Source organism: Hetaerina americana, unplaced genomic scaffold, assembly GCF_022747635.1.
Source record: "Hetaerina americana unplaced genomic scaffold, ioHetAmer1.1.p SCAF_2, whole genome shotgun sequence".
Taxonomy (NCBI): domain Eukaryota; kingdom Metazoa; phylum Arthropoda; class Insecta; order Odonata; family Calopterygidae; genus Hetaerina; species Hetaerina americana.
The window spans coordinates 5,847,753-5,874,433 of NW_027286763.1; the positions used below are offsets into that span (position 1 = coordinate 5,847,753).

General features: G+C 39.3%; 1 protein-coding gene across 1 annotated transcript in view; it reads left to right on the forward strand.

Moving 5' to 3' along the window:
* The window catches only part of LOC139687893 (uncharacterized), a 772,086-nt gene that overhangs the window by 637,084 nt on the left and 108,321 nt on the right, over positions 1–26,681 (forward strand). Inside the window, exon 4 of the mRNA XM_071585227.1 lies at positions 8,840–8,973. Coding sequence (XP_071441328.1) covers positions 8,840–8,973 — 134 coding nt within the window. The remainder of the gene's footprint in view (positions 1–8,839; positions 8,974–26,681) is intronic.

Genomic DNA, 26,681 nt, shown 5'->3' on the forward strand with positions numbered 1-26,681 from the left:
AAAACGCAGGCACCTCGAGAAAGAGAGTATCACAATTTTGTGTGGAATAATGTGGATAGATTTTCAGGGAGAAAACTGAAGTAATCATCACTCATTACGGTCATTAATATCTACGGGGAGCAATTGATTGGGATAAGAGAGCCAAATGTGAAGAGGGGGTGACGAACCCCAGAGGGATGGGGAACAGGAAACATCGGAGCTGGAAGGCATTGAGAAGTGAGGCTTCAGCCAAGGGTTACTGGGGCAGGTAGGCGGAGAGGTGCGAGAAGTACCTGCGGTGGTAGCGATTTATAAGTGTCGCGGTAGGTGAGGGTGAAACCGGTGAACGAAGTTGTCTATCTCCAAGAATGTACCATGTCTACATAAACCATATGCTCTTTGCAATATCTTTAGAAACGAATCGCCATTTTTCGCGGGCTTCCCGCGAAGAAAAACTTAAATTGTAGCTCCTTTTTTAACAATTTTTCGCGGAAATATTTCAATGAAATTGAGCTGTTTGTCTTTAATGTATATTGTGAATGGATAAAAATTTGAGATGGCAGATTCTCTCAAACGAAAATTAAACTAAAGCGAAACTTATTGAATTAGCTGAATAGACCACAGATATATATATATATATATATATATATATATATATATATATATATATACATACATATACATATACACATCGAACTCCGAGAGGTATCTGGTCAGGTAATGTATGACATTCAGCAAACTCAGTTTTTTTTAGTTTCAATTGGTTGCAGCATCAAATTGACGAGAACACGGGTTTGTCGTTTTCTCAATGAAAGGCAACATTCGCTCACCGCGTTAGAATTCATCGCGGCACAAAATCATCGTGTGCGAGGAATTTCAAATGAGAATTAATAAAGCCGCCAGCTAGCCATGACAGACTAATTTACCATAGCTGCTTCAGTTCAAAAATCTACGGATTTATTTCCCGAGGAAATGTCGCCGTCGTTCCGTCGTGACTTAGATCCTCATGATTTCCTGGCCCTTGCAATCGATATAAAATACTTATTTTCCAGGGTGTTTTTGTTGTTCTAAACTGATGTTAGCATGATAAAGTTGCTCCTAGGAGAGCAATGCTTCGACCCATAATCTAGTTGCTTGCATGAGGAATATTTCACGACCTCTTGTGTTGCTCAGTTCCCTTTATACGAATCTCGCTGAATAAAGTTGTATGAATGAAGTTGTATGAAGGCTTACCTTTTAAAATATTTTTAACTTAACATTTTTTGGATCTGTTTACATTGTTCCCAGTGGAATACAGGCATTGAATTAAGTGCTCATTAAAATGAATACCACTTTCGTAGAAGGATATTCTGAACAGATATCAATGGCATGAGAAACACAACTTGCGGATAACATTTGAAGTTTATGTCCGTGTAATGCTATGGTTCTCTGATTTTGATAATTGCAAAGCGATTTAAATGCCGCTGGAGTGTTTCGGTGATTCAAGTTTGATGCACTACAGAGTAATTTTGCTTCATATTTGCATGGAATGTAAAATAAAAATTATGAAACTGTTCACCGGAAAATTCAACAAGCATAAACAGCTTGTTGCAAGTGGTAAGTATGCATAGAAGGTCGTGGAATTTTTTTCTCTTGGTAGCGAAAGCGTTCCGATAGAACGTAACCAGCCCCAAGGCCAAAAACAGCTGCGCACGTTTTCACAACTGATACATAGCTTCAATGTTGAAGATATGCGGTAAGGGTCCAAAGGATGGACTCCTGGCCTTTTTGAAAAAGTAGGCATTTAAGCGTATGAGGATGAATGCATCAATTTAGGAAAGCAATGCTCAAACTTGCAAATGTGCATCATGATAATTAAATTACTTAAGCACACACGTTCGTAGCAATCTAAGGTTATTTGCTGACGACACGGTGATATACAGGGAAATAAGGAGCCAACTAAATCGCGAGCTACTCTCTAGAGACTTAGACAATACCTCGGAATGGTGCAATAAATGGGGATTAACACTTAATATTGATAAATGCGCAGTTTGGAAATTTTGGAACAAAGGAAGCGACGAACAGGATATAAACTACAAAATAGAGGGTTCAGTACTGACTACGGCCGATCAAGTTAAATATTTGGGGGTTGTTCTAACACCACGCCTTTCATGGGGAGCACATATCAGGACAATATGCGGATCAGCTTTAAAGAAACTTGGCTTCATAAAACGGGTGGTGGGGAAATGTATTGAAAAAGTTAAAGAGAGGTGTTATTTTGCTCTAGTTAGACCTCATTTGGAATATGCCGCAAGTATTTGGGATCCTTGTGAGAAAATTAGGCAAAAAGGATTAGATAAAATCCAGAGAAAATCCGCTAGATTCGTTAAAACTTGTTATGATAAGAACACAAGTGTGACAGATCTTTTAGTGGATTTAGGATGGGAACCACTTGAAGTGCGGAGAGAACAAGCGAGGCTTAGACTTTTAGAAAGGTTCAGAACAAACGAGTTTAACTATGACACAGAAGGAATTAAAATGGCCCCACACTACTTAGGTGGATCAGACCACAAAGATAAAATAAGGGAGATATATTCCAGGACAGATAGGTACAAAAACTCATTCTTTTCCCGAAAAATAAGAAATAATAATAGTAAGGAACCGAAGTCACTTTAGAAATACTGAAAACATTGAATTTACAAGTCGGAGCAAAGTTAAACACTGCGGAGCTGTTAGGTATACTTTCAGGTGCATGTGTATGTAAGATGTAGTTTGAGTGTTTGCATGTGTGTGGGGTGTAAGTGTTGATGCATGAATGTATGCCATGTTTTTTTTCTGGATGTATGATTTTGTGGTTATTGCATGCGGTTTTTTTTTCTTTTTCTTTTCTAAATTACGGGTGGTGTCCTAACACCCCCCGCCACACGCCCTTGCGGCGGATTGCGGGTTATTAAGTAGATGTAGATGAAGTAGGTGTAGTGAAACTAGTCGGCAATACAAATCTAATACGTGGAAATCCGGTCTTATTTGTCGCTTCCCCTTTGTGATGTTAGTTAATGAGGCAATTTTATGCTATATACTCGTGGATTTATTCTTTAAACGCACCGCGATGATCCATCGTGAATCAGCCGCTAGTTATTACTAATGTTGATTAAGGAGGACATGGTCCTTAAACCACGCACCCCAAAAGGTTTCGCTTCCACTTCAAATATTTAAGTTGGATGTTATTCCACGCTGCCTGGATTTAGCACACGAAATTTCAGGCAATTGGAGTCTTATTTAGACTCAAAAAAAACAAAGTAATAGATGGCGAAATGATCTAAAGACGGACGTCCACGCATTCGTATTCGAAGATATATTGAGGATCGAGAGTATACTACTACCGACTCAAGCGCGGAAGTTAGCGGTTAGAGTAGGTGGCGTGCGGAGACTGAAAAGGAGGATCCATTCGATCAAGACGTGTGGCGTTTTGGCCAACCCTCGGAGCCCCGCGGGATCGAGAGGTAGCGTGCTCGGTGGCTTCGAGAAAGGGGAGGCAGCAGCGGTGGGACCTGTGGTGAGGGCTCTGACTGCGACGGAGGCGACCCCGGTGTCGCCCGACCGCAACGGCCATCCCGCCGCCCGGCGAGGAAATGGTCGACCAGACGGAATGGGGAGATTGGATGGCCGGGCTAATCCGTGCGGGCAAAGAGGGACAAAGGGCCGGGGGTGGGGGTACGAAGAGCCGGGGGGCGACGCCCTCAACGATCTCTTGCACCAACCATGCAACCCAACCAAATCCTTCTGCTGCAATAACAAGTTGTCGAACGCATTCGGGACGCGCATCTTAAAGTTCACAATAATAAATATTTATATGAACAATATTTCCATACATATATGTATATGTATATTTTATATATATATATATATATATATTCCATACATACATACATATATAATATATATGTATGTATGTATGGAACATATAACATATATAATACATATATATATATATATATATTCCATACATACATACATATATAATATATATGTATGTATGTATGGAACATATAACATATATAATACATATATATATATATATATATATATATATATATATATATATATATATATATATATATATTCCATACATACATACATATATAATATATATGTATGTATGTATGGAACATATAACATATATAATAAATATATATATATATATATATATATATATATATATATATATATATACCACGATTGTACGGAAATACTCACACGAGCTTCACAATAATGGGCTGACACAATATAACACATATAGAAATAGAACATATAAAACATAAAGAATAGCAACATAAAAGACCACTCACACGGTAAATTGTTCGAGCTTTCGGCCCTCTCAGAGGCCTTCTTCAAGTGAGACTGAAAATATGCTGAGGAGGGGAAAGAGGTATGGGCGGGGAGGGGAGTTGTGGAGCAGGGAATGCTGGGAGGGAAATTAAAAATGGCGATTAAGGATGGGAATTTTGAAAGAACGGAAAGCTAATATGTGGGCGGATTCACGAGTTCTCACCTCTATGTTGGTGGCTGAATCAGGTAGGGATTCTAGGATGCTAAGAGCAAAACACTGGTCGAATGAAAGGTTGTGGGAATTGGCGTGTGAAGGGATAGGAAGAGAAGAGAGTGAGGCAGAATTGCAGGATTACCGGTGATTATTCATTCGAATGGATAAGGGGGTAATACAGTCGGCTATGTAAAAGGAAGTGCAAACATTGCACTTCCTTTTACATAGGCGAATTGGAGGTGGTGGAGATTGGAATGCGACGGTAGGCGAAGGAAGAGATGGTGATGAGGTAGGTGACTATGGTTTAGGCGCGAGGAATGACCGCGGGGAGAAAGTAGTTGAGTTCTGAAGGAGACAGGTCATCACCAACACTTTTTTTAGACACCACAAAAGACGCAGGTATACATGGAAAATGCCAGGTGACTCAAAAAGGTATCAGCTAGATTATATTCTGGTTAGACACAGGTTTTGGAACGGTGTGATAAATTCGTCGAGCTTCCCGGAAGCGGATGCAGACTCTGACCACAATTTAGTTGCTATGAAATGTAGCGTCCGTTTCAAAAAGATAAGGCGGGCGGCGGGTTAAAAAATGAAATGTAGAAGCAATAAATGGATTGAAAGGGAAGGAGAACCAACAGGCGGTGGAGGAAATTATGGAGGATGGTAAAGAGCTAGGTACTATCGAAGAAAAAGGGGAAAGTACCAAGGAAGGATGTGTCCTGACTTGCGTGTTGTAGGATGGCTTTCGTGCTGCATCCTGGGGTGCAGTTTTTTGTTGTTTTCGGTATATGTGTTTGCATTAGTGTTGGATGAAGGGATTTTTTGCATGAGTGTGTGCGCTGCTGTCGGTGTAATTTTCCACGTTGTTGTTTTGCATGTGGTATGGTTCCTTTTTACGGTTGGTGACTTAACACCCCCCGCCACACGCCCTTGCGGCGGCTTGCGGGGTGAATTATGTAGATGTGGATGTAGAAGGATTTTCTAAAGCCGCAAAAGACACTATTGGAACCGTTTACGTGAAAAAACTAGGAAACCATGGATCACGAAAGGGATGATTACAAGGATGGTGATAATGGAAGAATTTAAACACAGAATTAGGCAAAATGAAGTACAAAGAGTTCAATAATAAATTGAGGTAGGCAACAAATAAAGCAGAAGAAGCATGGTTGAAGACGCAGTGTGAGGATATGGAGGGTTTTCAGAGGAAGAGTGAAATTGGTGCGCTGTACAGCAGAGTTAAATCTGTATCGGGAGGTAAGAAAGGAAGAGATGTGCTAACTGTTAGAGATAAGGCGGGTAAAGGGGTCGCAAGCATTGCTGAGTGAATTATAAGTTCAGTGCGACAGGTATGGGATGAAAATTAATATTAATAAAACAAGGGTTAAGCGATTTTCTAGAAAGAAAAAGGCTAAGCTAAACATTAAAGTAGGAGGGCAAAAACTAGAGCAGGTAGAACAGTTTACGTATCTCGGATGTGTTTTGGACCAACTCGGTCAAAGTAGGAGGAACATAAGGAGAAGAATTGCGCTCGGGAAAGGGGCTTTCACAAGGAGGAGGGAGTTGATGACAGGGACGTTGAGTAAGGATGTTAAGAAAAGACTCGTAAAACCTTTGATATGGACCGTAGCTATGTTCGGCGCGGAAACGTGGTTATTGAAGCAGGAGGATAGACGTAGACTGGAGGCTTTTGAAATGTGGGTGTGGAGAAGAATGGAGAAGGTGAAGTGGACCGAGAAGAAAACAAATGAGGAAGTACTTGGTATGGTGGGCGAAGAGACGGGTTGGTTGGGAGAAATCCTATGGAGGCAGGAAAAATGGATGAGGGGCAGTGGGATGTTGAAGACTGTTTTGGAGTGGAGAATTTTGGGCAAGCGAGGAAAGGGAAGGAACAGGATAGGGATGTTGGACGGGATGAAGGTAGGAAGAAAGTACTCAAAGATGAAGAGGGACCTGATGTAGAGTAGGATGATGGATTTTGTGTTTTTTTAGGAATCACAAAATATTTATTTGGTCGCTGTGCCCATCCAAAAACTTACCTTAACCGGTAGATTACCAAAAATATTCCTTATATTTTGAGAAATATATCTACATCTACATCTACATCTACATAATACCCCGCAAGCCGCCGCAAGGGCGTGTGGCGGGGGGTGTTAGGTCACCAACCGTAAAAACGAAAAATACCACATGCAAAAAACAACACGGAAAATTACACCCCAGCAGCGCACACACTCATGCAAAACTCCCTCCATCCAATACTCATGCAAACACATACACCGCCAAACAACAAAAAAAAAAAAAAATATATGAACTTTCGCTTGATAAAAGACCGAACCAACCTGACGAATTGATGTCAATTTTTTACCCTGTTATGATTTAAAATATAACACTCAATTGAATTATGTCGCAAGAATATATATAGGAAGTATATGAAGTTAAATAATAGTTTGGTGCATTCCTAAAGGGTGTACTATCCAGGTATACTTTAAAAGTCCTAAATTTTTACGAATTCCTACTATTCAGTAATACGAGTAGTTAACCGGGTTGACAAAAATCCATCTTTTTTCTAGTCAATATCCAGTGAAATAGAAGGGCGAGTTGTTAATTTAACTAATTTTCTCAATATTAAATAGTACTGGTGTTTAACAGATGGATGGACTCAAAAACCTGATGACGCTTCAAAGAACTCAGAATGGACGATTTGGACCGCTTTTAATAAAAACATAATTGTTAAGAAGGTGAATTTACTAAAATATTCTCTGTAATTCAATCAGAATGCATTCATAATTGTTTGCATGGAAGAACAGGAAGAATTAAGTAGTCCCTGCGTTACATTCGATGCGCAGTTTTTTATTTTAGACCTAATGACGCATTTTATTTCTAAGGATTATAAAAGTTTCAATTTTAATAATTTATTCACTGCTATTCCACGATTATTATCCAAATTATGATTTAAATGATTATTTTAGTCATATATACTTTCTAGCATTAAAATTAGAATACCATTATTAAGGCATTACCCAAAATAAAATTTCTATTTGACTTTATTTTCTCCGCCGAACACTTCCATCTATAAATGTATTCCAGAAAAATGCTTGCCCTTAAATTTTGACTTTGTTGAGCAAGGCATTACGAGGGCATCCCTTGGGAACGTATCTAACCCACCGAAACATGCTAACCGTGAAAAAGCGTCCTGATAAGTACTACTAATTGTTTTGTGTAGCCTCAAAGAATAATTTGGGGGTGGTTATATGGAATGGTTTTAAAAATATGGATTTTATCATGCTACATTTAGACTAGCCACTAATAATGAGTAAAAAATATTACATTTTAATCCGCAAGATACTTGCCAAAATCTGTTTTCGTTCAGTAGGGTGCCACATACTATAAATAACAAGAATCCTGCACTGGTCTATCAAAACTATCTTATATAGGCTGTAACATGAGAATAAAAACCAAAAAAACAATTCAACCAAGCATATGTAGTTTAAATATGTGTTTCAAAAACAACTAAATAATTTAATAGAAAATTAGGACCAAATATCATTATTTTAATCTTCAAGTTCTCATTTAAAAGGCAGGAAACGCTACCCCATAAAATGCTAAAAATGTTGGCAGAATCAATGATTGAATTCTAAAATGAGTGTTGTGGAAGTAGTAATTACGAAAAACTGTTTCCTTGCATTCATTACAGGTTCCCAGAGAGAAAATAGAACGTGTTTTCCTTTCTGCTCCATTGTCTTGAATTAATTATTTCACATTATTATCAAAATTCTCTTCATTTCCAATTTAGTTTTCTTTCTCATTGTTTTCGCAAATACTTATTTCTACGGTCCCTGTCAATCCTCCATTTTTCCCCCCGTCCTCTCATTCTTTTTTTAATGGCCGCTGGGGCCTCCGACAATTTTCTTTCGTAAGCATGCATAATCTTTGCACGTCTTTTGGTGAGGAAAACAAAACTTTAACTTTCTACCAAAAGAATTGCCATTTTAATTTATGAGGATTGCTCATATGTTTTACTTGATACACATTTCTCATGTGAATTGGAATAAAACATTCAAATAATACTATGCGCTCAATTTAAATTAATTTAATAGAATGTCCTATGATTATTTAAATACCTGTATTTTTCCAAGATTTTAAAAGACTCTATGGTTCATTGTTTTGTAAGTATTGGAAAAAAACCTTTGGAAATGGGCATTTACCAGTGAGAAAAATCGGGCGAAATAGATGAATCATGGCGATTACTTATTCAATGGAATTTATACCCTCTTCTGATGGCCAAATTGTTCTGAAGTGTTTTTTCCTGGGTTTTATGAATATTCATGTCTGTCATTGTAGATTTTCCGGACGGAGAGCCAATCATCACAGCAGAGCGGTCGTCTTACGCTGTCGGAGAAATGGTTCGTGCGAATTGCACGGCACAGCGGTCGCATCCACCGGCAAACCTCACGTGGTCAGTGAATGGTAGACAGGTGAGTGTGGATGGGAGAATAACACATTTTTATTCATATCCTCATAGTCGTCTTAATATACGTGGAAGAATCGCCAATGGTAGTGATGAGTTCAATTATTTTGGCGAATTTTTGATCCAGCATAATTGTGGCTTTGTTTCTCCACTGGCCATTAACTGTGCTCCTAAGCGCTAATTAAATTCCTAAGACTTACAAAACATATTGTGTTTGAAATATTTGAACCCAACGAGTGATGACTGATGATATATTTAAGGAATTGAATGATGAAACATAGGGTTACCCGTAATCTCTTGAGCGGGGTCTTTGATTGTTGAAGGAAGACCACGGAGACAATGCCTTTGTTTGCATTGCATCGTACACATTTTCATTTCTTTCATCAAAATGTCTTCGTGGCGAGAAAAGTCGCGGATAGTCATGGTAGGTTTTTTGTGAACAATTTTTCCATAAAATTCGTTTTGAAATAACTGGATATATTTTTTCTTAATAAGAATATGTAATGTAATGCACAAAGTAATAGTTGTAGCCATAGACATTACAGAGACGTTGTGATAGGTATCGACTGAGGGTGGCCATAAAAAATCGAAGAAATTAAAAAATCCTTATGCTTCAGAAAAGCTAAATTTGATATTAAAAACAGAGTACGAAAGCTAAAAACATGTCGGAAAGTTAACCCATTCAAAAAAATGTTTTAAATTAAATTGTGCTGTTGGTATTAGTAAAGGTGTCACAAATAGAAATGTGTCAGGAAGGAATGGTTTGCGGAGATATAGGAAGGAGTTGATGGCAGGCTCCTTGAGTGAAGATGTAAAGAAAAGACTAGTCATTACTTAAGTTTGGGGCGTAGTCTTGTGTGTTTCGGAAACACTGTTTTAGAGAAAAGAGGAATATTGGAGGTTTTTGAAGATTGAGTGCGGAGAAAAAGGGAAGAATAAAATGGGCGGAAAGGCCGATGGGAGAAGGCATTGTTAGCAAGAAGGGAGACTCGAAGAAGGCAGGACAAATGGGTGTATAATATACCGATCCCGGGAAATGGGTTCCTGAAAGCAGTAAGAGAAGGGAGAATGGTGAGAAAATGAAATACTTAGAGTAAGGAAAATCATTTTGGATATAATTAAGAGAGGAAAAGAATGAGTTTTAAGGATGTTTCTACATCTACATCTACATAATACCCCGCAAGCCGCCGCAAGGGCGTGTGGCGGGGGGTGTTAGGTCACCAACCGTAAAAAAGAAAAATACCACATGCAAAAAAAAACAACACGGAAAATTACACCCACAGCAGCGCACACACTCATGCAAAAATCCCTTCATCCAATACTCATGCAAACACATATACCGCAAAACAACTAAAAAACTGCACCCCATGATGGAGCACGAAAGACATTCTACAACACGGAAGCCAGGACACAACAAGCAAGAAATTGAAACATCACTACCACATGAAAATGCACCACGAAACACTCTACCCCTAAAGAGTCTCTAATTGGCAGGGAATGCGACCCAACGTTGCAGGTAGCAGGAATTTGCCCCCGCGGAGAGGGACGAGGGATTGAAAGGGAAACTTAAAAACAGATGAACAGAACATGAATGAGGTCATTCGGAAAGAATGGGTTATTATAGCAAAACACATAAGGTTAGTGGAAGAGCATGCATTTAAATACAACTAATTATTTTTTAGACGCTGAGGGTGGCAAGTGGAATTTTTGCTATCTATAACCCTGCAGTTGCTATCCCGTATTGTCCGTGGGAAGAAGGAGTCCTTGAGTCGGCTAGTTCTGGCATCTATTTCCCGAATTTTATATGCATGATCCAAGCGACTAATGTATGTAGGAGTACGAATAATTTGCGAGACCTCGGTGCTGAAACATGCGGATCTAAATTTATTTAATAATTTCAATCTTGCATTGAATCGTCTCTCAGCCAATGATTCCCACCCCAAATCCATGAGCATTTCGGTGACGCTTTGCGTTTTATCGTAGGAATTTTTTACAAAACGGGCTGCCCGGCGTTGAACCTTCTCAATTTCCCGAATGAGACCTTTTTCACTCGGATCCCACACGCTGCATGCGTATTCTAAATGAGGCCTTACAAGAGCGTGGTAACAACGTTCCTTGACCTTCGAGTCACTTTTGCCGACAATGCATCTAATGAATCCCAATTTTTTATATGCTTGACCGCAGACTTTACGTATGTGAGTCCCCCAAGTTAAGTCTTTTGTGAATGTGACACCTAGGTATTTTACCGTATCAACTACTGCTAGGTCACCTCCAGCTAATTTGTAAGCAAATCCCGTTGATCTTTTAAAGAAATTTACCACTGAACATTTATTATAATTTAGAGTCAATCCCCAGTTAGAACACCATTTTAGACCACCAGGGGATGAGGATCGTTTTATTCTAGCGCAGGATTTAGATTGCATTACTAAATGGTGTTCTAACTGGGGATTGACTCTAAATTATAATAAATGTTCAGTGATAAATTTCTTTAAAAGATCAACGGGATTTGCTTACAAATTAGCTGGAGGTGACCTAGCAGTAGTTGATACGGTAAAATACCTAGGTGTCACATTCACAAAAGACTTAACTTGGGGGACTCACATACGTAAAGTCTGCGGTCAAGCATATAAAAAATTGGGATTCATTAGAGGCATTGTCGGCAAAAGTGACTCGAAGGTCAAGGAACGTTGTTACCACGCTCTTGTAAGGCCTCATTTAGAATACGCATGCAGCGTGTGGGATCCGAGTGAAAAAGGTCTCATTCGGGAAATTGAGAAGGTTCAACGCCGGGCAGCCCGTTTTGTAAAAAATTCCTACGATAAAACGCAAAGCGTTACCGAAATGCTCATGGATTTGGGGTGGGAATCATTAGAAGAGAGACGATTCAATGCAAGACTGAAATTATTAAATAAATTCAGATCCGCATGTTTTAGCACCGAGGTCTCGCAGATTATTCGTACTCCTACATACATTGGTCGCTTGGATCATGCATATAAAATTCGGGAAATAGATGTCAGGACTAGCCGACTCAAGGACTCCTTCTTCCCACGGACAATACGGGATAGCAACTGTAGGATTATAGATAGTAAAAATTCCACTTGCCACCCTTCAGTGTCTAAAAAATAATTAGTTCTACTTAAATGCATGCTCCTCCACTAACCTTATGTGTTTTGTTATAATAACCCATTCTTTCCGAATGACCTCATTCGTGTTCTGTTCATCTGTTTTTAAGTTTCCCTTTCAATCCCTCGTCCCTCTCCGCGGGGGGAAATTCCTGCTACCTGCAACGTTGGGTCGAATTCCCTTCCTTTTACTGTCTCTTTGGGGGGTTGAGTGTTTTGTGGTGCATTTTCATGTGGTAGTGATGTTTCACATTCTTGCTTGTTGTGTCCTGGCTTGCGTGTTTTAGGATGGCTTTCGTGCTGTATCCTGGGGTGCAGTTTTTTGTTGTTTGGCGGTGTATGTGTTTGCATGAGTATTGGATGGAGGGAGTTTTGCATGAGTGTGTGCGCTGCTGGGGTGTAATTTTCCGTGTTGTTTTTTGCATGTGGTATTTTTCGTTTTTACGGTTGGTGACCTAACACCCCCCGCCACACGCCCTTGCGGCGGCTTGCGGGGTATTATGTAGATGTAGATGTGTGTAGATGTGTAGTAATGCAATCTAAATCCTGCTCTAGAATAAAACGATCCTCATCCCCAGATATCTCCCGATAGATCACCGTGTCATCCGCGAACATCCTAATTTTACTTTTCACTTCGCGTTTCAAATCGTTAACAAAAATCAAGAAAAGCAACGGCCCGATCACACTTCCCAGAGGTACCCCCGACGTGACTCGAACGCTGTCGGAACTAGCGCCATCAAGGACTACCCTCTGTTCCCGCTCCGAAAGAAAATCTTTAACCCAACTTATGGCGCCCTTATTTATTACCGCGACCTTTAATTTATGAATGAGTTTACCATGTGGGACCTTATCAAATGCCTTTTGAAAATATAAGAAGATGGCATCCACTTGCCTCCCTCTCTCACCCGATAAAAGTAAATCATGTGTAAATAATCCTAATTGGGTTTCGCAGGAGCGAGTTTTCCTGAATCCGTGTTGATTGTCACTTAAAAAGTTAATATTGTCAAGGTGTCTCATTATTGAACTGACAATTATGTGCTCTAAGATTTTGCAACAGATAGAAGTGAGAGATATAGGTCTGTAATTACTGGGATCCTCCCTGTCACCACCTTTAAAAATAGGCGTTGTTTGCGCGGTTTTCCAAATCTTAGGTACTTTGCACTCTGTGAGGGATTTGTTAAATATAAATTCAAGGTACGGGGCAATGTTTGGAGCTAAATGTTTTATCACCCTAGCTGGTATATTTTCGGGACCCGGGGATTTGTTGGGTTTAATCTCGTTAAGCAATTTTAGAATTCCTTGTTGGTCCACTGTTATTTTTTCCATGGGTGGAGTATGTATTGTTTCTTGGAGATATGCGGTGGCAATATCATTCGAGAAAACGCTTTGGAAGAATGAATTTAAGATGTTAGCTTTACCCTCACTGTCTGTATGAATTATATTGCTACAATCCCTTAAGCAAGCCACGGTTTGTTTACTCCCATTTACTTCCCTAACATATGACCAGAAAGCTTTGGGGTCAGTGTCCAAGATGTTTGATGTCATGTTAATCATAATTGCTAAGGAGCACAGTCAATTTCCAATTCAAGGTCCCAACAAAAAACTATCTTTATCCGGTAGATTACTAAAATCATAATGACTGTAAATTACGATGTCATTATGATTTTTAGCTGATTGGAGATGAGTTATATTTTTTTGGTTAGTTCATTATTTTTAAAGGGTTGTGGAAGAAAAGAGGGTAAAGTTTAATAGCGTTCGACCAGGAGTACCGGATTAAAGTCTGGGTGTCCACATAAATACTTCCTTCACTCCAATGGTGCGATATTTCAGGAGCTAGGTGTTTTCGAGGTACCATTGGAGGTGCAGTGAAAGGGAAGGCCGCTATGAGTACATCAATGTCTCTTGCGTCGCAATTGGAATTGGTGCGGTATGACTTTAATCTTCAGCAATCAAAACTACATTTAGATTGATCGATACGTATGCTTACATCTACATCTACTTAATACCCCGCAAGCCGCCACTAGGGCGTGTGGCGGGGGGTTTTAGGACACTACCCGTAATTTAGAAAAGAAAAAAAACCGCATGCTAGAACCACAAATTCATACGTCCACAAAAAAAACCTGGCATACATTCATGCAAGAACACTTACACCCCACACACATGCAAACACTCAAACTACATCTTACATACACATGCACCTGAAAGTATACCTAACAGCTTTGCAGTGTTTAACTTTGCTCCGACTTTTAAATTCAATGTTTTTCATATTTCTAAAGTGACTTCGGTTTCTTACTATTATGATTTCTGATTGTTCGGGGAAAGAATGAGTATTTGTACCTATCTGTCCTGGAATCTATCTCCCTTATTTTATCTTTGTGGTCTGAACTACCTAAGTAGTGTGGGGCCATTATAATTCCTTCAGTGTCAAAGTTAAACTCGTTTGTTCTGAACCTTTCTAAAAGTCTAAGTCTCGCTTGTTCTCTCCGCACTTCAAGTGGTTCCCAGCTTAAATCCCCTAAGAGACCTGTCACACTTGTGTTCTTATCACAACAATTTTTAACGAATCTAGCGGATTTTCTCTGGATTTTATCTAATTCTTTTTGCCAAATTTTCTCCCACGGATCCCAAATACTTGCGGCATATTCCAAATGAGGTCTAACTAGAGCAAAATAACACCTCTCTTTCACTTTCTCATTACATTTCCCCACCACCCGTTTAATGAAGCCAAGTTTCTTTAAAGCTGATCCGCATATTGTCCTGATATGTGCTCCCCATGAAAGGCGTGGTGTTAGAACAACCCCCAAATATTTAACTTGATTGGCTGTAGTCAGTACTGAACCCTCTATTTTGTAGTTTATATCCTCCTGTTCGTCGCTTCCTTTGTTCCAAAATTTCAAAACTGCGCATTCATCTTTATTAAGTGTTAATCCCCATTTATTGTACCATTCTGAGATATTGTCTAAGTCCGTAGAGAGTAGCTCGTGATCTAGTGGGTCCAATGGTGGGTAAAATATTTGTATTAAAACTGCAGATAAAAAAAACGTATTTTAGTGATATTCTCAGGACTTCCAATGGTGCTTCAATAACTAGTTTACGTTTGAAATAGTTTTGCAATCATTGACGAGTTATTCTTTTACGATTATTACCCGCGCTGCCCCAAGCTGTGCATTTTTTGAATGTTTAGTTCATCTGTGTATTTTATGCCTCGGCAAATCTGAGAAGAAGACATCATTCCTTTTTAATTAATATATTCCTTTATTTTACATTAGTGTTTAATAGAATAATATATATTATATAGAATAGCTATCGTAATAAATAAAAAATGAGGAAAATAAGCAACATTTTAGTGAGGGAAATACCTGTTCTTCAAGTGGTTTGAGCCTATATTGCATGAAAGAAATGATAGACTTCACATACAATGATCATATAGACGTGAAAAAGATAATCGATAGCAGGATAAGCATAGCCACAGAAGAAGTGAAAATGGAGGAATAATCTTGGTTCAGAGATTTAAGGGTTGGATTTTTGATTTCAGAGTGGTTTTTGCCATGCTCTTCAAATGAAATCTGTATACCATTTCCAGACTAGGGGTTAGAATATCAAGCGATCTATTGTTAATTATATTCCAACATAAATAAATTATTATTTTGAATTGTTTCAAAACTTATGGTTAGCGGGAGCAGTTGGTCAGTTTTAAAGATGAAATGGAGTTCAAATTCAATGATATTTTATTAAAGGTGCGATATTGTAGATGTTTTCTTAGGCGAATAAGCAAAGCCACCACGTCGTACTTACCTTTTTACGGTTGGTGACCTAACACCCCCCGCCACACGCCCTTGCGGCGGCTTGCGAGGTAATATGTAGATGTAGATGTAGATCTTTGGAGCCTGCAAAGGGTTGGCAAGCCCAATATGACGTCCAATGTTTTTATTTGAATACTCTTCTTACTTCAGACATTTTCCATTGAAACTGTATTGTAGAAAATATTGAAAATGAATTTCAGTAATCTATTAACTTTATCAAAATTAATTTTTTTTGCTTTCTTGTACAAAGTGATTTCCTCCAGATTAAAAGTAAAATCGTTTCATTAGATTAGTTGATTAGATTTTTTGTGTTGTTCATCTATATACTCCAACGGAAATTAGAAGTTTTGCGTTTCCTCTTCAGCATATTTATTCCTTTTTAATGGAGATTTTCATCATCGTCTTCACGTGGCTGACCTCTAACAGGCTTAGCGGAAATCCATGCGTATAGATGAAACTTAGGAGGATTGAACAGAAAATTAATTCGATAGTAATTCTCGGAAGTGCCCATGGGCCCTGCCCTCTACCGGTGTTTTCATTTGGAAATGTCCCTGAACTGCTGAGACCAGTATCCCGCGCGACCCACAGATGTCTGAATTTAGATTCTCACTCGAGCAGCAGCACTTTCGGATTGGGATGGCCTCGAGCCTTGGAAGCCACGAGGGTACGGCCGTGAGTCTACCTTATTTCCCGGGAGTATCTTATTTATTTTTCATGAACCTTTAATTTTTATAACGTTACTAAATTCAAGTAATATTAATAACAGTGCTTTGGCATGTATTTTTCTACCCGGTATTTTACATTTTTAATCAATTCCGAAGGGGCGTGGGCGCTGGACTTGTAAATTGTTACTCTTTATGGACAAATCGCTTCAGTGTAACTCAATTAAACTCTGATATTTTTAATATGAAGAGCTTGGTTACTTACTTGCCAAATTTTGTAGATTTTGAAAAAATATGCTTTAACCTTTTCTCTACTCATGTTGTCCAATCAAATACGACGTGTTCAAGAGAATATGTAAAATTATCTTCGCCTTCGACTTCGATATAAATACCCCACGATCCACCAAAAAGGTATGTGGTAGGGGGTGCAAGCTACTGTTTGGAAGAGTTTGTAATAAGGAGGATTTGGAAGAGGAAAGGGAAAAGGAAAAATATTCGTTAAAAAACTATGAAATAACGTGCAAATTTGTATGCGTGCTGGCGTAAAAATTAAATTAAAAGCAAGAGGGAATATACCAAAGACATTATTTATTTTTTATGCGAAAAACGAGATTAAAAATGAGCCAAAGCCACTTATACGAGAGTTCACCGCCGTAAGAGGCCATTCATGCAGAACTGAAGTGTAAGATATACTCTGGCGGAGGCCTAGATATTTACCAGAAATACCTCTCCAAGAGGAGGGAAAGTAATCCAGATTTGTAAATGCCCAACAGTTTTACTGCGGTTTACTCCCACGAAGGAAGGGGTAATTGTAGTGCTCGGCCGAGAGCAGTTTACTGCTAAAACCTTCACCGTCTTTCCTGGGTTCACAAGCGAGAGGAAATTTCCTAGCGTAACGTTAGGACTCAATGCTGATCAATTGTGATCAGTGTTATGCTCTTCATTTTGCAGTAAGAAACCTAAGGGCCATTTTAATTAGCAAAAAAACTCCTTTACACCCTTACTTTGTCGAATACGTAGCGCTAAAAATAATTTCAAATAAAAACATATACCCGAAAAAAAATATTTCGCTGATTTGCGGGAATCTGTGGTGGGTGTTATGGGAAACCGGTTGGTTGCATAAGATTTCTCATCTGGTTACTTTTAGGACCGTTAGTAAAAAACTGGAGTTGTGCAAAAGAAATAGCTTAATCATTACTAACATCTGGTTTAAGCACAACAGTAGATGTAGTTGAGTATGGAAATTGTGGTGTGTACTAGGAGATATTAGTTAGATAATACTGTGGTTAGGCATATATTTAGAAATAATATGGTCAACATTTTCTTGGTAGTAGTGGCGGATGCAGATCACAATTTAGTGTTCATGAAGTGTAACATTAGCTTTAAGGACTGAAAGAGGAGTTACGGGAGACAGTTCATAAAATACTGAGAGAGTATAAAAGGGTAGGTGTAGGGGGAAAAAAATTAGTAATTCTAAAAGAAGGAATAAAGGAAACGGCACAGGAAACGATTCGAATGGTAAAAAGAAAAGGATAAAGGGAATCATGGGCTACAGAAGAAATGATGGGAATGAAGGAAATGGAAGAATGTCTCACAATTTAGTTAGAGAAAGTAAAAAATAAACTCCCAATAAAAGGATAAAACAAAGGAACCGTGATGGAGAGACCAGCGAGAGAAAATGAAGATTTAACAGCGCCAGGCTTGAAGAGGTGCCCCTCTACAGGCAGATGAGGGAACTGTCAAGATGTGAGGGAGGGAAAATCCGTGAATTCTTCAAGAGATGAAACGCGTAAAATATTAACGGAAGAAGCTGAGGTGGTGGAAAAATGGAAAAATTGTATAAATTAAAGAAATAAATAAATAATGCGTGTTTGTTATTTAATTTAGATGCAGATTTTGAATGTGATATTGATTATGTTAACATAAAACCAAAAATGCTTGGCAGTGAGATAGGAAAAGCATTGAGTGGAATGTAATAGAAGAAGGCCGTTGGATTGGATGACACCCATTCCAATGGATTGAGGGATCATTGCTGCAGAGTCATATCTTTCCGTATGATCTACATCTACATAATACCCCGCAAGCCGCCGCAAGGGCGTGTGGCGGGGGGTGTTAGGTCACCAACCGTAAAAAAGAAAAATACCACATGCAAAAAAACAACACGGAAAATTACACCCACAGCAGCGCACACACTCATGCAAAAATCCCTTCATCCAATACTCATGCAAACACATGTACCGCAAAACAACTAAAAAACTGCACCCCATGATGCAGCACGAGAGCCATCCTACAACACGGAAGCCAGGACACAACAAGCAAGAAATTGAAACACCACATGAAAATGCACCACGAAACACTCTACCCCCAAAGAGTCTCTCGTGATCTCGTTTAATGATAATGTTCACGCATATTGAGTGAAAAAAACTGCAAAATATCATTTCAACCTAACTTGTCATGGGTTTATTGTAAAAATGAGTGATTCTTTTTCTTTTCAAATGCTGCATTAATGCTGCTTGATAATATGCACCAAATCTCTACAAAAGAAAATATTCAATGACACTACTTCTTTTGAAATTAACGAGGGATTATGCCTTCACGGGCGATAGAATCGGTTCGCAAATTGCAAGATAACCATTTCACTTGGCACTTTGTGGGAAAGCCCTTATTTTGCAACCTCATTTGCCAACCTTATTTTCCAACCTAATTTGCCAACCTAATTTGCCAACCTTATTTAGCAACCTTTGTGTTAAAGTTATTATTGTCTCTTCATTCCGTAAGGAATTTTTCATCGTTCTAATGCTGTCAAATCAATCCAGGCGCACATGGTGAAATTTCGTGTTTATAATATCTAAAATAGACGCACTTAGGGACTAATGGAAGCCATGCATTCAGTTGCAACAAAAATTTATGTTCGGCCCTCATCTCTTTATTTGTCAATCATTTACTCTGAAAATTCCAATTAGCTTATCATCCTCTATTTGAGTACGCAACTGGGTGCAATGTAAAACCTCATTTCAACCAATAATTACCGTTTAAAATACAAATAGGTCACCCGTTTTGGTTTGCATTTAATGGTGTTGGCTGATACGTACTCCAAATCGACTCACATTAATGCTAGGTAATAATGTATTCATAATACCCTTTGGCTTTGTTATAATGAAGCATTAGAGGAAATATTTATGCAGTGCGTGCATTCTCTGGGAAGTTGTTGGGCCTGAGAACCATTCCAAACAATTTCATTTTCCTGTTCATCGACTTATTTTATCAAAGTACCATCCTCCTTGACTTCCTTTTGAACTAGTATGTTGCTTTCTTATCCGTCCAGCTATTTCTCGATATCTAAATTTCCATTTCTGAAAAATACTTATGTTTTTCTAAACCTATACCTGTACTTTTTCCATATTTCCCAAAGTCTAGGTTTCACTTCCCATTGAAAACTGTTCTCCAAAATAAAAATATATTCTATTTTTTTATTTCCTGTATTTTCTTTTCTAAAATATTTTTTTTTGCTTTCGTATGCCCTCTGTCTCTAAGTTATCCTTCTTTAAAATGCAGACGTGCAATTACTATTTGTTATAGTTTTCATACAAACGTAAGAGAATTCTTCTATTATGAGATATCCTTCATTTCCCCATCATTAAACAAACCGGGGGATCGCTTTTGTTTCTATAATGTAAATATATTTGGTTCCTTCAAATTTATTTTCAAATCCCATTGTACCCTCCTAGCCTCTAATAAGATTCTGAGCTGTATATAGTATTAATCTCTTTAGCTGATTCGGCCACAAGCACAATGTCGTCTGCGAACCCAACGCTGTGATTTTTTCTTCGGCCGCATTTATACCATCGGTTTTCTCATTCATTGCCGCTTTAGCTTCTGCTGTATAAAGGCTAACTAGGTTAGACATGGCAGGAAATTCTTGCACTGTCTTAAATCTTTCCTAATCATTGCTTATTGCTCAATATATTTAATGCTATTCAGATGCCTTCGTTCTACAACAGCTGAAATATAAACTTTCTATCCTTGTAGTCTAATCTTACTTCTCTCATTCCGTCAAGCATAATTTTCTAGCAACCTGTATCGAAGGCATTTTCCAAACCAATCAAATCTAGTTGGCTCGTGGTGCGTTTTTGTCGGAATCCTCGGTGGAAGTTATTCTGGAAATTTCCAACCTTCGCCTCAAAGCATATCCAAAACCAAAAACCCGATCCCCTCCCCTCGCATCATCCAGTAGAAATTATTATAAGCCTTCTCCCGCGTAGAATTACATAAAAAAAGTGCTGCCACCATTCGAGAGGACACTTTGTAATGTAAGGTGTTCGGTTTTCATTTGACTGCCCATTATAGATCATATTTTCCTTCCTTCGCCACATTGCCCTGAGTCACTGGAAACCAGTTCCGACTTCAACGCTTAATGCCCTGCTCAATAGACAAAACATTCCACACTTCTGCACATGTAAATCCGAGCAACAGACAACAATACTTGCACTACAACAGTATCCCCCCGTATCACGCCAAACGCTCCATTCCTCATTCATAAGAGAACACAGAGCCTTCAATCATCCCGACCCCCTTGATAAATTCCTCTCAAACCTACACCATTTCCTCCTCCAACGATGTTGTCCTGAATCCTTTCCAAGAAAAATAATCCGAAGACATGCTCACACTGCCAAACCCTTATCCATCGGAAGTGTTTTGGACCAAAATGGTCAAAGAGCATTGAGAATAGATTCGTAAAAACTTTGGAAGGGTATTAAGAACAAAGTCGTTAAAACTTTCATTAGGATCGTAAACTAACTCATTGAAGCAGGATGATAGGCGTAGATTGGAGGCTTTGGAAAAGAATAGAAAAACTGAAGTGGTGAGAGGAATAAACAAACGAGGAGTAGCGAGGTTGCGGACGGGGAGAGAGGAAATTGTTGTGATAAAAAAAGTAAAGACGAAAAATAATTGCAAAGTATATTGATTGGCAGGGCGAAGTTGAGTACCGCGATTAACTTGAGAATGTTAATGAAACAAGGAAGGGGTAGAAATAGCATTGCTGGACGGAATGAAGGGAGGAAGGATGTAGACATAGAGGAAGAGGAGCTTGTTTTAGAGTAGTGTGTTGGGTTCCGTTTGCTTAGGAGAGACAATGTATACATTTCGTAGTTGTGCCCATTAAAAACCTACATTAGCCGGTTATTTTCCTTTAATGCATGTGCTTTAATATATATATATATATATATATATATATATATATATATATATATATATATATATATATATATAGCAACAGTGATAACGGGCAGGGTTGCCCGTTATCACTGTTGCTGTTCAACCTGTATACAGAGGGAATGATTAAGGAGGCATGGGAATAACCGGAGGTAGAAATGAAAGTGGGCGGGGAATTCATAAAACCAGTTAGGTTTGCTGATGACCAAGCTTTAGTTTGTCAGTCAGCCAAGGGGTTGCAAGCAATGCTGAGTTAATTGGAAATTCAATGCGACAGCTATGGGATGAGAATCAATAGAAGTAAAACAAAGGCCATTCGATTTTCTAGAAAGAAAAAGGCTAAGCCAAGCATTACAATAGGAGGGCAAAAACTTGAGCAGGTTGAACAGTTTGCGTATCTCGGTAGTGTTTTGGACTAACACGGTCAATGTGGTTGGGACGTAAGGAGAAGAATTTCGCTAGGTGAAGAGGCTTTCATAAGGAGGAGGGAGTTGAGTTGATGAGAGGGACGTTGAGTTAGGATATTAAGAAAAGACTCGTAAAAACTTTGATATGGAGCGTAGCTATGTACGGCGTGGAAACGTGGTCATTGAAACAGGAGGATAAACGTAGACTTGAGGCTTTTGAAATGTGGGTGTAGAGAAGAATGGAGAAGGTGAAATGGACAGAGAGGAAAACAAAGAGGAAGTACTTGGTATGGTGGGCGAAGAGAGGGGTTTGTTGGGAGAAATCTTATGGAGGCAGGAAAAGTGAATGAAGGGGGGATTGACCGGCAGTGGGATGTTGAAGGCTGTAATTGAGGGGAGAATGTTAGGCAAACGAGGAAAGGGAAGGAGTAGGATAGGAATGTTGAACGGGATGAAGGGAAGAAGAAAGTACTTAGAGATGAAGATGGGTCTAATGTAGAGTAGGAATCACAAAATATTTATTTAGTAGCTGTGTCCATCCAAAAACCTTCCTTAACCAGTAGATTACCTAATAATAATAATATACTATATATCTGTGTGTGTGTGCGTGTGCACGTGTGCGCGTGTGTGCGTGTGTGTGTTACACTCTGCATTGTAAATGCATAAAACATTTATAAATTTAGTTATTAATGCATGGGTGTACAAACACGCATTAATTTTGAAGTACTCACACGTACACATAAACAGTCACCCTAAAAAATTGAGTGAGCACTGTATCAACAGGTCCTCCAGGGAAAAACATGATCGCAAAACCTGGAATTGAACGATAAAACATGAATGTGTATGCCTACATTTTCCTGAGAAGTGAGTACACGCGTATCATGCATAGTTAGGAGTGGCTTCGAATTTCTCCGTCCTCATATGTTAACATGGGTCCAATTTCAAGTCTTCTCGAGGAGAGATCTCTTAAAATTTCACGCGATTGAGTGGCCCGCACCGAGGTGGAGGTATCGTAAGCAGTTTGTGACGCTGAATACATTTAGCGGCCCCACGCGGATACGCCCTTGAAGCTCAGCCTGGGCCAATTCTGCTCTTCGATTCTTGTTGGTTAACTTGAAGGAAAAGGTTGGGAAGCATCGGAATGCATTTAATCAACTTAGAAATTCCTTGCACTCCCCTCCAGTGTTTGATGAATAATCCTCGGTAAACGATGTGACTGTAAGTGTTTAAGTATGTCTAATAAAGGAAAGTATAAATAGTTACAGAATTTGGAAAAAATGGTCATTAATCATCGCAGCGGTGGAAAATTATACTTAATGGCTTCATTTGTGTAACATTTTTCTTTTTTCAACTCATTTTGAGAGTTAATGGTGAAGGACAAACTTTAAAAATTAAATGTGTTTTTTACTCAGAGTTCATCGATGGATTAATTAACCTTTGTTTTAAAATTGCATTAATGCGTCCAGCTGATTTTATTGCAGTAATGGACCCCGGATTGCATTAAACGGTATAATTCAGAATAACGTGGGGTATGAAAAATTTCGAGAAAAATATTCTTTCAGTTTTTAAATATGGCTTTTAATGGGCTTATTGTTGATAGCTTCATGTCATTTAATTTTTTAAACTTTATGCTTTCTACGGACTATAAATTTAGTTATTAATGCATAGGTATACAAACACACATTTATTAAGGATTGCTGACATTTACATAAGTACAGAGTCACCGTAGACTGTGCCGTTCATGCCAACGGCTAACGAATGCCGACCGTTCATTTCTGGTTCTGCACTTGGCTGAAGAAGAATTTTCTGTGCCTTAAAATGTCAGAGTACGACATTTATTCGTGGTTTCACATTTTCAACTGGTTTATTTCTCCTTTAAGTATTATTTTCTAGCAATTCGATTCTTAATAAGGACGCGTTTCTCCGAAATTCCATGCCTATGTACAGATGAAGAATGGGTACGACTATGCCCATGTTTACCTGCATATCCATCGCAGCGACTGAAGGAAGAGTATCAATTTGAAGCATTCGCTGTATAACTAAAATTGTGTATTAGATACAAGTAAAAAACGCGTAGAGGCCCACATGGCGGAATCAGTGAATTGAGAAACTCAAAACAGAGGTAGTTTTCATCGATCTGAGAGTTGAAACGAGTCACGTTTGTCTTAATCGGGAGCTTTTTAATGGAAATAGGTACAGCTAAACTTAACTTCACAACTGAAAGGTAAGAATCGGAAAATTAATGTCAAAAATTAGAAACACGGTAAAGTGGAAATAGTAGAAACAAATTATCAGCATCTGCCTATCTACAACGGTTGGTGACCTAACACCCCCCGCCACACGCCCTTGCGGCGGCTTGCGGGGTATTATGTAGATGTAGATGTACACCGATGGCGCTTCAAGGCTGTATACATTGTGGTGTTTAAGGTCTCTGTCGATTAATGCGTCTTTACAACCCGGTTTGATGTGAGTGCACGGGAATACTGATCAAAGATTATTTCAATATCGGCACTTGGCGGCTCTTGTTTTTCCACAATCTCTGATTTGCGAAAGAAGCACTCCGATATACACCAATCAATTTTGAAGTGTATATCTCTAAATTTTAGTGAATGGTACTAATATCATACCATTCTGTGGGTCCCACCGGTTCCATAGGTGTCGTAACCAAGGAGAGGTCTCTCATGTCTTGCTAAAATATATATGAACTGAGAAGATAAAGCAATTACGAAGCATCAACCCTTTCACTTCCCTTTTGAGATGACACGAACTAATCTGGTTCTCGTAGATAGATCTGTACATTTCCCCTTCAGAATAAACAGGTACGGATCCCCTTCCTCGATGAGTCCATAATGATTTTGGCATATATATTTTGGCAAGGTATATACCTTGGTTATCATTTATCTGGTATATCTTGGCATGCGCCATAATTTTTAAATAGGAAAGTAAACCTCCAATTGACATCTTCTCCACATTGTACAACCACCAATTTTGTGAAGCCATTCCTTTACCTTTGGATGCATTCCGGCAAACTCATATTCATTTTCTCTATTTCTTCGCCATTCTTACGTCATTGGCACTCTGAGCGTGAAGTGTTTTAAGGCAACTAGTTTGTTTATTGAGCTCATTCCTCGCGACGCATAGAAGTTAATACAGCAGTGATTCCCGATAGCTTTTAATTGGCTTTTAGCTGGTGGGTTGCCTTGCGCAACAGACTAACCCGGCCGAAAATTGAATCCATTTTTGCTACAAAATTTGTTTGTTTCGTAAATATGGCATGAAGGACGCAAAAGTAATTTTAGTTTTACGTGGGGAATTTTCCTAATGAAATGGGAACCTAATATTTCATTTCAAGGGTGGAAGACTGTAACTAAGACTTTAAGAAAAGTAAGACTTTATTCAAATGCCGTTTTCTAAGGCATCACTGTTGGAAGGTAAGCTGTGATTTAACGGTAGGAGCTATTGTTGGTGAAATTACATGCGGCGTCGGAAATAGACGGGGCGCATTCGTCTGCGGGCGTTTTTTTTTTTTGACTTTCCGTGTGACGCGTGGCTTTGGATGGGAGGAGCACGTGTTGGTTAGAAGGCCCCTGGTACGAGGGAATCAGATTAAGAGCATTCGTCTGGCCGGGCGAAGCGCCGCGCACCCGACGACCCCTCGTTTGTGGGTTTTTGCGCGGGACCCTTCTCGCCCACTCAACCATCCATTTCGCGCTCGGCGTTTGGACTCCCTCGCACCACCTCGTGCAACAAGACCCCCTCCGTCCCCCCCTTCCTAACCGGTAGACTCGCTCGCACACCCCTTGTATCTCCCCCCACCCCCGATATTCATCCTCCCGACAAAGGCCGCCGCCTCCCGCCCTCATCACCTGCCCCCCGGCCAACCTCGGCATTAACCGGGGCACGGGCCTCCCTCGGCCCCCTGCCCTCCGCCGCAATTGGCCTCAACAGCGCTTTCCCCCCCGTTCCATTTATTCCTCGTGAGAACGGTTCCTCTTCATTGAATATTAAACTGGGTTATGCCCGCGGATCGAGGTGGCCGGCCGTTGATAGATCCACACTCTCGTCTAAGCCGATTACCGAAGAATGATCTGGAATGATTCATAATTTTTTTGAAGCGTAATCGCAACAATTGTCTTGAGTGTAGGAACCATCAAACTCGATGGAAATCTGCTTGTAAGTATTGCTTCAAGTTGGTACACGCATCCGTAAAGGCTTATGAAGGCTCCACCGCGAATCTACGAATCTCTCCAATGCACATAAATCATGATCATAGAAATGCGAGTTTTCAAAATTTTGGTTTCTGGGTCTATTGCTTTAATTACGGTATTTTATTATTTAGTATTTTTCAATTCAGAGTATGAAATCCCATCTCCCGTCGGGGTTTTGTCAAAATTAGGTACCTGCTCACTCCGTCTCGACAATGCTCAATCTCGCTCCAGATTGAAACACTACTAATATGTTATATGTGCATTTTTATTATCCAAAGTTAATCTCTCCCACTTTCTGA